Below are 13,652 nucleotides of genomic sequence, written 5' to 3' on the forward strand. Positions count from 1 at the left end.
TGCCCTTATGTGAATTGGTCATTGTTTCTTCAAGGACAAAAGGGCGACAGATTGGGTCGTATTAATATTCGAGAGGTCAAGCGAACTTATGTACACAATTTTGATCTATCACTGACAAAAGGTGCACATAACACAGTCACGTGTACCGCGGCTGCGCGTGTAGTCTCCTGCCAACGCACACAAAGTTGATGACGCGTGCGTAGAATGGACGCAGCGTCTGCCTATTCCACAGTTTAGGAATTACAGATCAAACTTCACGATCTCGAATCAACTCTGTGATTTTTCAGGACGGAAAACAAGCGAAGAGATTTTAAAACGCTCTCTTTATGGAGAGCTTTGACGCTTCCATATCGGTCCCAGTGATCAGCTGTCCCTCCTCCCCAGAACCCTCCGATGAGCTCGAAGAAGTCTACCAAGGACTGACAGTGGAGAGTATCCACTGTGCGCTGGCGGAGGTAGGGAAATGTCGAACATCATTCCATCATCAAATTTCGTATTATTTGGGATGGTTTTCAGCAGCCTTCACTTCTTAACATCATGACCCAAATTGCACCAAGAGTTATAACAATGTTCTGTATGTAAAATCGCTAGGAAATCGGTAAGGTACGCCCTTTTAAAGTTGCTTCCCCTTTTTACAACTTCTGTTTCTTAAAAAGAATGGAGGAGAGGTATTTAAATTTTGTGGATTCGCATCTTAGCCCTGTTGGGTTCCTTTTGAACTATCGCCAATGGTGACAAAGACGGGTCTCTAACGTGGGCTAACTCTAGCCTCATTTCTAATGTCCAGCTTTTCTTCGACCAGTCAATTCCCTTTCAGTTTTTTTCTAATTATTTTTATTTTATTTATTTTTTTTTGCTTTATGAGCTAACAGACAAAAGTACCGGACTAACTGTGACGAGTTTTGCTAAGATAACCAAATTAAAGAACACGATGCTAATTTTCGTGACACAGCGAGAGGATTCCGACAAGTCGCCGCCCCTAGAGCGCTCGGCGTCCTTCCCCGATCGTACCCTGGCCAATCACAACTTCTCTGGCCGGCGCCAGCAGCGGGGCAGCAGCGAAGACAGCTTCGACGAGACCAGCACCAGCACGCTCACCCCTCCCCCGAGCATCTCCCCCGATCCTCCCCCTTCCAGCCCCCCGAACCCGGCGGCAGCTACGCCCACTGGCATCACCCAGACCGAGATGAGGATGCCCTCGCCCGACAGGATGTACCTGGACATGGTCGGCGACCTGGAGGTCATGATGGACATTGCTAAGAGCATGCACGAGTTAGCCCGCCATACCAAGTGAGAAATACCGCCTCCCGAACCCATCTATAGGTTACTCTACTATCTTATTTCGTACCGCGTCTTGATATTCGAAAAATACAAGCCAGCTCTTCAAGCAGAAAAAGCAATGTTTTTGTTCGGCAAGGATGGGATGACACAAGAAACTATTTTTGTCGCAAGTTATCAAATCATCAAAATTTATGTTATGCACTGAACGAGCGCCATAACATAAATCCTTTGCAACAAACTAAATCATTCATCCGTCTGCCCAATTTTTCTCTACCCTAAAGATCCCTGCTCCATGCGGCCTACGAACGGGTGGACCTCGGCGACCCGCGTGTCCGGAATCTGGGCATGGCCGGGGTGCTGAAGGACCTGCGGCTGGAGAGCGCCCACTCGGTGGTGGACGGCCAGCGGGCCCAGCTGCGCTACGAGAAGGTGCTAGCGGACGTGCGGCGGCTGCGGCGGTGCCTACGCAACCTGGGCTTCTGGCGCCTGGGTGGAGCGTCGCTGTCCACGGCGGGGCCGCCTGTCCCCCCACCGGCCCCAGACACGACGTGGGGCCTGCCGCACCATTCGTACCTATCCCACGACATTCCATAGAGCCCGAACATGACTGATAAAGATATTCAATTCAGTGACTGCAACTTCCTTACAAACTGTAATTAAATGTTTGCGATAAACACATGAGGTGCTATCTTGTCCATTTTTGTCTTGCCTGGATTCTCTCTTCGTGTAAAGTTGGTCAAAATGTCTCCGGCTTACTGTTATTTGAGTATCTCGATTTTCTGTACTAAACACCAAGCAACATCAAAGCAGCAGAGGGCGCCCAAATGATATGGGAGATTTCTTTAAGATGGGGTCTCGGACCTCGATGTGATGCAGCTTCGATTTTTGGGGGGCTGTATAATGTCATCATTCTTGCTCATATCTAGTAGGCTTTTATTACAGGCCAAAGGAGAGTCTCAATACTCTACTGTTTAGGTTTAGTGAAAGAGGAGGTATTTTTCAATGATTGATACAATGCGTGGGGAGAAAGACGGAAGCGGAATTAGCCATTCATCGGCCGAAAAAGTCGATCAAACCATTCGAACCTATTTGTGGGATGTTTTGTACTTCATATGTACATGTACATGTATATGCAAAGTCATTCACCACGGTACAGTTTGGGAACACGGCCTGACTAAAACATGCAGAACCTGGCCCGATGTATTAAATGGCTGCCCCCACAAACACGAAATTGAAAAGAGGTTTCAAACTAACCTCCCCCTAACCCCGTCCGAGTGGGGCCCTCGGGCGCTTCCGACCGACCCTTACTTGCGCCCTTGCACGGGCGACAGCGGTGGGGAGAAGGTCGGCTTTCCACGCCCGATGACCTAAAGTATTTGCTACGAATTTAAAAACTACCATCTTCTTGTCATAAAAAGGATTTCGTTGCCGGAATATCCATAACCTTTGATCAAGGCGCCCGAGGCAAAGTGGATAGTCGCTCAAGAGCGAGGAGCTGGCGGAGACTAGTTTACACACCAATCCAACGCACGAAGAAAGACTACTGCATGCGCATGCATAGTTAATTTCGGGCTTGCATGCAGTTCGTCGTGTGGTCTTGACTATCCACTTCGCCGCGGGCGCCTTGATCAAAGGCTAGAATATCCATGGCACGCGTCCTCTAATTTATTACACACGCATAACTGATGCATACTAAAGGTGTGCTTGTTTCGGATTCGTTCTGGAAATTTGTCTAGTCATGTGCACTGTCTCGTTTTACGTAGTCTTGGTTGTTGCTGAATTCAAGGAGACTGGAATTTATGGAGACTACTTAAAGAGGCTGCCACAATGCATAAACGCACGCCATCACACCTTCGAGTGCAATTAATGCGATATAAAGCCGATCTTGAAAATAAGAGGAAAGAATACAGATTGTTACGTTAATCCTTATTTTTTTAACTAAAGAAAGGTCATATCTTGAATTTGTTGCTTGGGCTGCCCCTTTAAGTTATTGTGCTTTTGAACCTTGACACACAGTTGTAAACACACATTATGAACACCGATCAATACGCGTACGACAACGAATATGGGCAAATCACCGTACATTATAATAATATTCAATCCATTGTATGGTTACAAATGCTCACTGTACATGTACATGTACACGTGCAGCTAGCTCATGTGCACGGCATGTGGACGGTTTCTGCGCGGGCCCTGCAGTGTAAAATGTTAAATGTAATTGTACTGTCTGAAGGTTGTGTCATTTCGACTTGTTTTATGATGTTCTTGACCTTGTGTCATTTTGGTTTTTTGTTTGAAAAAAAAAGGAATGTACATTGTAAAATTTTCGACAGAATGGAAATTGGGTCTAGGTAATGACTTATGACATGCAAAACGAAACATGGTTGCGACTACTAAATTCTTAGACAAATTGCTATACTTCTGGTTCGGGGTCACTAAAATTCGGTGCGGTCGCACAAGCTCTGAAGGTTATGTCTTTTTCCCCAAAAAATTTGTCGCACGGTGTTCACTTCGATGGTTTATCAACCGGCCCCCGCAAACACGGAATCGAAGAGAGCAGGATTGAAACTGACCTCGCTCCAGATTCCGTCCGAGTGGGGGCCCTCGGGCGCTTCCGACCGACCCATACTTGCGCCCTTGCACGAGGCGACAGCGGTGTGGAGAAAGGTCGGCTTTCCACGCCCGATGGCCGGAGAGAAGAAAAAAGACTGAAGAGGTTGTCGAGGCTGTCATCTCGGCCAAGTTTGCCCCACCCGTCGAGGTGGAGGAAGAACCCGACGGGGTGAGGCGCGCCTCGGTGACGAAATCGGGGGTAGCAGCCCCCGAGGCTGTTTCCGCCGGTGCCCTGGTCGGATCAGACCACGCCGACGGTGAACCCGCATGGTACAGGAAAGTTACGAGCCTGATGGGGGGAAACACGGTGACATGGAAATGGCCGTGCCGCACTGGACCCTAGGAGAGCGACTCGTGTGTGTGTGTGTACCGCGGTTCTTCGGCCGTCTTTGGTGGCGCTTTAACGGCGCGGGCGTTGCAGGTCCGTGTGCTATAAATTAAGTTCGAATTGTCTCCCGTGGAGATGCCCCTTGCAAGGCCTTTTATAGGTCCACCTCCATGGTCGAGTCACAGGGTGCAACGCAGGAAGCTTGCGCAAACGGGTCGAATGAATCACATAGAAATTTCCAGAACCGTTCACCGGCTGGGTGGGCCGGAATCACACAGGTCACGTGTTCAAATGAAATCATTGCCTGTTGTGTGCGGAGGAGGCTGATGCACAGTGGTGGCGCCAGAGCTCGGTAGCTTGGCTGTGCAAGTCACGGTGGGGCTAGGCAGAATCGCATGGGCGCAAATAAATCTTCATCTTCCTGGGTTATGATGCGGGGTCGAAACACGAAAAAGATAATTGCCCTGTCGTAATATGTGACAAAATTTTTGCGGGAGCAAGCGGCTTTTCAGACACCACGCCAGTGCTGATGCATCAACGATGATGCAACCTTGTGTAAACATCAACGGGGGCAATTTTAAACACGACCCTTTGCATAGTACACTACCAAAAATATTACAGGAATATGTTGATGTCATGACTTTTATGGAATGTTACCTCTTCAAGAGGTATCGAGGTTGTGTCAGACTCATTGCAGGTGAAGTTCATTGTTTTTCAAGCAATATTTGAACGTGAAATCATGCGTAGTCTATTCCTTCGTCCATGCTTTTATCAGCTGCACCCAAGAGTATCCAAATGGCCACACAGAGTTCTGCTTTGGATGGATAGTTTATAAAGACTTTAAGATAATCATGTTCCTTTAATATTATTGAGGTGTGTATGAACGTCTGATTTCACCGAAATAGTGGGAATAAATAAGTCAGTTTATCTTCTCTGTGTAGAGGACAAACGTTCATGCACATGTGTATGATACATGTAAAACCTACGTCCGCTCAACTGAAAGTTATTTGTACCTGCAGGTGCAATGAATATAAAGTCAATCTTACAAATATGGGAAAAGAATATAGACTGTACAGATCTTAAGCTTTTTCATCAACGAGAGAAAGGTTTTATTTTTATCTTGAATTGGTTGCTTGGGCTGCCTCTTTAAGTTTTTTATATCGTGCATACCTCTGAACCTTGACACGAACGTTCCGCGTACGACAAAGGACATGGACGAATCACCATACGTTATAATAATGTTCAATCCATTGTTTACATGCGCTCACAGTACATGTACAGTTTATGGCATGTGGGCGGTATGTGCGCAGGTCCCATAGTATAGACAGTTCCTTGAATATTGTCTGAAGGTTGTATGAAGATATGTTGTAAAAAAGATTCGACAGGATGGAAACTGGGTCTATAGGTATTTAGCGAACTCAAGACATGTACATGTATACCAAATACATATTTCATGTGGTTGCAAATACCGAGATTCTTGGACAGAATTGCTACACTTTGGGTTAGGGGTCGTTGATGAGGAACTGAATTCGTACACCGGGATTTTATAAAATAGCCGTGTTGTCAAGAAGGCTTTGAAGAATATGTCTTTTTCCCCTGAAATTTGTCGCACAGCGTTCGTTACTTCGATGGATTATCAGCCGGCCCCCACAAACACGGAATCGAAGAGAGCAGGATGGAAACTGACCTCCCTCCAAATTCCGTCCTAGTGGGGGCCCGGGGAAACCTCCGACCAGCCTCAGACTTGCACCCTTAGACGGGTGACAGCGGTGTGGATGGATGCTGGTCTTTGGTCGCCCTAGGCCGCAAGGGACAGTGAGAGAAGATGACAAGAAGACACCACGACTGCAACATGGCCAGCTCCCCCCGTCAGGTAGGAGAGAGGCAGGCGGCACGAGTCGAGGTCCCCAAGCCGAAGGAAAAGTGCCGGTTGCCCGTATGGGGTCGATTGGCGTCCGGGGACTCGCGTCCATCAGAGCGTCTCAAACCACCGGCGTTGGACCATACCGACCGGGAGTCTTTGGAGCACGACCACCACGGAAAGTGACCGTGCCGCACCGGGGGTCGACTCCCGGTGTCTCTTGGGGAGGTCCTTCCTCTGTCGGTGCATTTCTTAGGCCGCGATTCAGGGCGGCGACAGCGAGGGCTGAGTGTTCCCGATGCTAACAAACTCGATGGGACCCACTGACGAGTATGCAACCGACTGCTCCTTTTATACCTCTACTGTAGCCTGACGAATAGCGTTAATAAATTAACCGTGCTCGAACGAATTTTCTAGAAGGCAGGTGAACGTGGCACAAACCATTCAGAGGTCAATTTCTAACTTCGACAGACTTAAAACCAGTTGTCCTAATGGTGAATAAAACAAACGAACCAATAATTGTAATCTTCCTCAGAGCATTAGGAGCTTTTTTTTCAAATAAGGTGACCATGAAAACTCGTCAAACTGATAAAAAGGAATAGAATTTAAAAGAAAAAATCGGTTTTGGTTAATGGCTGAAATGAATGTGGATGCTATCCTTTTCTCATTTCTTACTGTACTATATGCCTACACAGACAAACCAAGCGAAATAATATTCTACCCAATTTTTGCACGCAGAGGGGTATCCAGCAAGAGGGCGGGGGCAACTCCCCCACGGATTTTTTTAAAACAAAGAATACTCTATGGGAGAGAAAGAAAGAAATTGGTATATTAATTTATCAAATATTAGCACAAAACCCCAAAGAAAAGAACACCAGCAAATAAAAAAAAAAGGATGTCGGGACAGTAAGGCTTTGGATTTTATCTCCCCTAACATCATATAGAATGAGCCTGAAGCCGCAGTGGCTTTTGAATTATCCCCCCCCACAAAAAAGCTGGATACGCCTCTGCTTTCACGTGGTAGATGAAGGACAACTCATGCTTTAATCGAGTTGAATGATGTAATCCGCGTATGGAATTGCCGTGAGGAATGCTACAAACTTTATACGAGTCATCACTCATTTGTGGAGTTTTGAAACTGCTAATGTGAGCGTAAATATTTCTGCTTGAGCGATAGAGATATCTAAACTTTGTCACCTGGGTTGCACCTTTTAATTTTGCCCAGCTTGAACCTTGCCATGTTGATGAATGAGTCATCTTTACGGTGTTGACCATGAACATAAATGTACATTGTGCACTATTTTGATTGTACTTGTAATAATCGTGGTTCAGTGTGATGGTATGTTTTATCCGGTACGTTAAATACACTGTTTGTATCATGCCTTATTACACTGCGCCACTTTTGGCCAGTAAAAAATGAAATCAAGGCTATTAGCTGCTATTTTGAGGGGAACTCAGTCGTACTGGAAAATATTCTGTGTAAAAGGATGGGTGCATTATGTATCGGGTTGCATCTGCGATTTTCTTGTATTGTTGATATTTATTGATCAATTCCCAGCCTTTTAGACGCTATGTTCAACACCCCTTCCGATTAGAGACAATACTTTGTATCCTGTGACGTATTCAAGTATCAAAGGCTCAGAGTAGATAATTAAGGAGAACGGGCATTATTCCAGTTTTCTTTAATACAGCTCTAAGAAAAAAAAGTTTGTCTGAAAGAGAAGGACGGTGGGGCCTGAATGTCAACGCAGGATGGATCGGCATGTAACTGCATGCTGACGGTGGATAATCAGCCGGCCCCCACAAACACGGAATCGAAGAGAGCAGGATGGAAGCTGATCTCCCTCCAAATCCCGTCCTAGTGGGGGCCCGGGGAAACCTCCGACCAGCCCCTAGACTTGCACCCTTAGAAGGGTGACAGCGGTGTGGATGGATGCTGGTCTTTGGTCGTCCCAGGCCGAAAGGGACAGTGAGAGAATATGACAAGAAGACACCACGATCGCAACACGGCCAGCCCTCCCCCCTCAGGTAGGAGAGAGGTAGGCGGCACGACCCGAGGTCCCCAAGTCGAAGGAAAAGTGCCGGTTGCCCGTATCTATCTATGGTCGATTGGCGTCCGGGGACTCACGTCCATCAGAGCGTCTCAAACCACCGGCGTTGGACCATACCGACCGGGACTCTTTGGAGCACGGCCACCACGGAAAGTGACCGTGCCGCACCGGGGGTCGACTCCCGGTGTCTCTTGGGGAGGTCCTTCCTCTGTCGGTGCAATTCTTAGGCCGCGATTCAGGGCGGCGACAGCGAGGGCTGAGTGAACCCGGTGCTAACAAACTCGACGAGTGCCACTGACGAATCTCAGATGCGCCTTCCCTTTAATAAACTCGCGAAGCTTCATGCCTAGGCGTGGCAAAGAATGATTAACGCACAAGCGAAGTTTCTAGAACGTCTGTCAACGTGGCGCTACGTTAGTAGCGCGACATGAAGGTCAACTTTAACGTGTCATTTCCTGCCTAAATGTCAACGAAACATTGCAGAATATTCCTCAATGAGCCCCACCACAACAGGCTTTCACTGCAACCATGCTCAAATAATGTGACGAGTGTGTTGAACATAAAATAACTTGATTTGCAACATGCCAAATTGTCAAAACAAATTCAAGTTTTCCTCAACGTTACGTAAATGCCTTCTCATTATTCAAACGACAAAACACAGTGTTTCGTTTGTCTGTACATAACACATTACAGAAAATACACACAAAGGCCAATAAAGTCTCCGGTTTCTGGTCAGGGGCTGGCCCCAAAAAATTTTCCCCTCATTTTTCCCCCCAGATATGATCTACGTATAAAGGCGCCTTTCTATACGCAAAGCGTTGCATATCCATCAAAAACGCTCCCGAGGCGATTTTAACGGTCGAACGCAACGCACACGTGTGTAATGGGAGTGGATTTTTGTGTCCGTGAAAGTGAAACGCATGAACGCATCGCAAATACGCAACCAAAAAAGGTAGGTGTACATACGGAAAGGGGCCTTTAGCCTCACACACAGGACAATCACATCTTTGAGTTTGTTTCTGCATTCAATTGGGGACCCTGAACAATTGAGGACAATAAGGTCCCCGATTGACAGAGGGTTCCCGATTGACAACTGTGTACAAAACATATGGGTGGTCTTCTAAAAAAGTTAAAGTACAAACAAAAGAGGAACAATAGGGGGTCCCCAGTTGCAGGCAAATACACACTTGTGTGTATGTGCCGTTGCTGTCATGTTTCCGTCTGCCCTATTTTCATACTAAGGATATTATGTATACAGATGATGGGAATCATTTATGAATACGTACGTAGTTCATCGATGAACAGTTCATTGCGTGATTGGAAGTTTATTTTGCGGGAAAAGTACATGTCAAACTTTGTAACAAAACACCGGGGCAAAACCACGCACGCAGAAAAAAAACACTAGAAATCCGAGCTTGGTGTGGATTACTGTTGACTGATCGACAAAAATAGACATGAAAGCCATGACGTAATGCATTATTTATGGTAAAGTGTAAGGAACATATGAAGTCCACGTGTACATGGTACACGACCATTGCACAGATCATGCATGATAAAATTATCTTAATACAGCGCGTCTAGAAAATTCTCTGTGACTCATAGTCAGGTGCGTGGGCTGGACTGCGCCCCTATAAAAGGCGCACGTCCAACGACATCTTCATACGCTCACTAAAAACCCCTCGAACATCACAGCACACTCGCGGAGCGGAATGTAATGACAAGGACGTTCCGTTTGTCCTGGTCGTCAAAGTGGTGACCCTTTGACGGCCGAAGAACACCCGTGCATAAAAATCACTGTGTCTGCAACATGAGCAAACACGTCGGCGTTTTCGTCACGCCGGTGCGTCCTCGCAAACCACGGTGTTTCCGTACCGGGTTGCTCACCGCCAGCGGTTGGGCTTCATTATGGGAGCATTTCCCCGTGAAGTCTGACTAGATCAGGGCACTGGCAAATAGCTTCCGTCAACACAGTCGCGACCGTACGGCTGTTATGACAACCTACTACCAACCATGGAGGAACGAGTTCTTCTCCTATGCTTACAAACCAAATTTTTGAAACGGCCCCCGAGCGCTGAAGACCGACTGTCTTCAACAGAGAGGTCGGTTGGAATCTTCGAGGGCCCCCACTTGGACGGGGTTTGGAGGGAGGTCACTTTTTGAAAAACCTGCTCTCTTCGATTCCGTGTTTGTGGGGGCCACCATTCTGAACACCGGCGTGGATGATGGCTACTTCAGACAAGATTCACATATTCTGAAACGTAGATTAAGGAATGCTGAGTTAGTTGGTGGTTACAGTGAATAACACTTAATGCAAGAATCCACAGGCAGCATTCCCACAATGCGTTACAGTACCCACACCTTAAAATCATATTCCACTCAACCCTGGAGCTGTAAACAGAAAGACAGTTTTTCACTGGTCATTAATTGACCAACAAATTTACAGTTCGTAAGTCTAGGCTAGAACAAACAAATTCGACCAACAGCTTATTTCACCGGAGAGGGCACTTAAAACGGACGATATAGATGGCATCACTCGCTACACATAAATGTGGATATTCGGACAACCGCCATTTTCCCCGGTGATATCGAAACCGAAGTTTAAATGTGACCCAATTTTGGATATGTAGATACTTTAAACTTTTCCCACTTATCCACGGACTCTTTACCCGGAAAGATATGGGACGGAGGGGTACCGCCCTACAAGTCACGTCCAAACCCTGAAGACACTATAGACTATTGTTACCTTACACATCCCTCCTCGGTGTCTAAAAAGAATTCCCAAAATTCTGGTAAAACAGTGACTATTCCGGGGGGGTCTCTCAGTCCCACATCTTGCTCCAACTGTCCTCTCTATGTGTGTGTTTATTTCTTTTGGGGGGTGAGGTCATCAGACATCAGCCGTTTAAACCATGGAGGAATAAAACATTCCTCCATCTTTAAACTAGCCCGATGTGGGGGGGGTGTCCCATAACCCACAGTAGAAACCCCCGCTTCTGCCGCCGGCGCCAGCGCGTGAATCCCTAGATCTTCGCTCCACGCCAACGTCACTGGAAATGTTAATATATGTTCGTGCTATAATAAAGACATGCACCTATAGTCAGGCTCTTACATTAACAGGCCAATACCAAAATGTTTCCTTCCTCCATGGTTTATCTGATAATGTGATAATCGCCTGTCAGAGTCACTCTTATCCTATTTCATCCAGTAGAAGACGATTCTCCCGGAAAATTCTCGCGACCGATGAAAGCAGTGGGAATTGGTAAACTGTCTGAGGTGCTTCATTATGAATACGTACCGGTAATAATTATCCATAGAAAATTTAACATTTTGCACCAGCCTTCGTCAGCAAAACTAATTTGATATTTTTGGCAGGCAAGGTATAGTCCAAATTTTGTAAAATAAATCGTGCTCAATTAAGGCCGAGCGCCAAAAAGACAACACAAAAATCTATTCAAAACTTGGCAACGAGATTACGTGTGATGACATAAGCCGACAGGGGCCCAGTTTTTCCTCCATGAAGCAATGCACTGACGTCATGCAGAAAGTACATGTACACGTACATGTACATGTACATTGTGTACATTCACCGCGCAGCCTCAATAATGAGATGCACGCGTACAATGTGAAGTCCACGTGTACATGAGCCTTGCCAGCATACAGGCAAATAATGCCAAAACATCTGGAACCTTCTGTGTGATTTCTGGAGCAATTCACCCACAGTCTAGTCAGATGTGCGCTGGCGCATGCCGTATATAAAGGTGCACGTCCCACGTTATCATCAGTGGGTCGCTTCGAAGTCAACAGCACACCTTGTAACGCAGCGTTTGTCCTGGTCGTCAAAATTGTCATCATGACGGCCGAAAAGGCACCCGTATAGAGTCCTAGCGTCCAGTGCGGCATGGCCGCTTCCACGCGGCCGTGCATCCAGACTCACCCCTTTTCCGTACCGGGTGTTCACCGCCAGGATGGTTGGACGACTTCTCGGGGGACCAATTTCCCCGTGAAGATCGGACTTCCGATAGGGCACTGGCGGACAGCTTCGGGGACTGCTTCTCCGATTCTGTCGACGCAGCGCGCTTCAACGTCGGTGATCTTTCCCAAACACCGACGGTGGGGCAACACGACTGTGACGACAATCTCAAATCCCTTCTCGTCTTTTTCTCCTCTTTCTATGGCCCCGAGAGCCGAAGACCGACTCTCTTCCACACCGCTGTCGCCCGTGCAAGGCGCAAAGTCTGAGGTTGGTTGGAAGCCTCTGGGGCCCCCACTTGGACGGGGTTTGGAGGGAGGTCAGTTTTGAAAAACCTGCTCTCTTCAATTCCGTGTTTGCGGGGGCCGCCATTTTGAACATCACTGGAGAAGATTCCGCACCTGCTGAGGATTCAAGTGATTAGGAAATGCTGAATTTGTCCCTTACAATCGAGAACATAAAATGAAGATTTTCAAGGTGGAATTCCTCGAATGGTTTCCATCAAGCAAGCTCTAAATTGCACCGAACAATCCCACGTAACACTACAGCTACCAACAGACGAACATTCCATTCTTCATGTATTTTGACTTCAATTATCTCCGCAAATTTCAAGGTTATAATAGTCTAGCTATTTTTAATTAAGGAAACAGAAAATTCAACCAGCTTTTATCTCCCAAAGGTGCAGGCTCTCGCTATCAATGGCTATGTAATGTATAATTCAGGGATCGCCATTTTCCCCTTAATATCGAAGCCGCGGGAAACTGCAACTCAATTAAATTTGGTTTTGCTGACCCTCAACCTTTCCGGCAATGCCACCCCAACATTGCCCATATGAGTACTTTTTTAGGAAACGCGTTCCGACGAGCAGAGCTGAACAATGCTTGCATACTAAACAGCGCCGGCGCGTGACTCACAATCAATCAGCACATATTTCCGCCGAGGCAGCACATGCATTTTGCTGAGTAGACACGTTAGATTAACATTTCGAAATCTCGTGAAACTCGCGGAACAAAATTCTGCCCGCCAGGACAATAAATTTGGGAGGGGGGGGTACCCAGGGTGCACACATTTTATCAAGGGGTCACCACAACAAAATAAGGGACATTATTCAAAGCTTTCAAAGCTAATGGGGGGGGGGCACAGGCATCAACTAGGGGGCGTACCCGGTGTAGTTACGCCACTGCCCTGTCAATCATGTCTTAAAATATGAAGCTATTTGAATTACGTTTTGATCAATATAAAACTTCACTGAAGAAGTGCATTTTTGTGAAACCATATTCAGGATTGATCGATGTCACAAAATAAGAGCAAGAAGTGATTCAAGCTATAAATCAAATTTCTAGTGTTTTTTTTTACATGATGATAAAGGCCCTAACATCTCATTTGCGGCCCGGACGGTTTTGGATGGCCTCTATGTACAAAAGTGTGTATAGCCACAATGAAAACACTGTGACGACTGGAAAATATACTATCACATTGAATGACGTCACTCACTGTCCACAAGGCTATTACAAAAGCGTCCAAAAATAGACTGCTGACACCGCAGTT

The 13,652-nt window shown here is 46.7% G+C and overlaps 1 protein-coding gene across 2 annotated transcripts; it reads left to right on the forward strand.

Moving 5' to 3' along the window:
* The first annotated feature begins 201 nt into the window (after positions 1 to 201).
* Positions 202 to 1,959, forward strand: LOC110974563 (uncharacterized). 2 transcript variants are annotated; one of them, XM_022226300.2, is made up of 3 exons: positions 202 to 455; positions 953 to 1,290; positions 1,563 to 1,959. In XM_022226300.2, exons 1-3 carry the CDS (start codon positions 327 to 329, stop codon positions 1,873 to 1,875), a joined length of 780 nt encoding a protein of 259 aa, XP_022081992.1. In that variant the 5' UTR covers positions 202 to 326; the 3' UTR covers positions 1,876 to 1,959. The 2 variants fall into 2 exon arrangements, with proteins under 2 accessions (XP_022081992.1, XP_087002405.1); XM_087146279.1 differs by having other exon boundaries at positions 365 to 455; positions 873 to 1,290.
* The last annotated feature ends 11,693 nt before the right edge of the window (positions 1,960 to 13,652 follow it).

Source organism: Acanthaster planci, linkage group LG15 (assembly GCF_054643075.1).
Source record: "Acanthaster planci isolate LZ-2023a linkage group LG15, COTS_SCS, whole genome shotgun sequence".
Taxonomy (NCBI): Eukaryota; Metazoa; Echinodermata; class Asteroidea; order Valvatida; family Acanthasteridae; genus Acanthaster; species Acanthaster planci.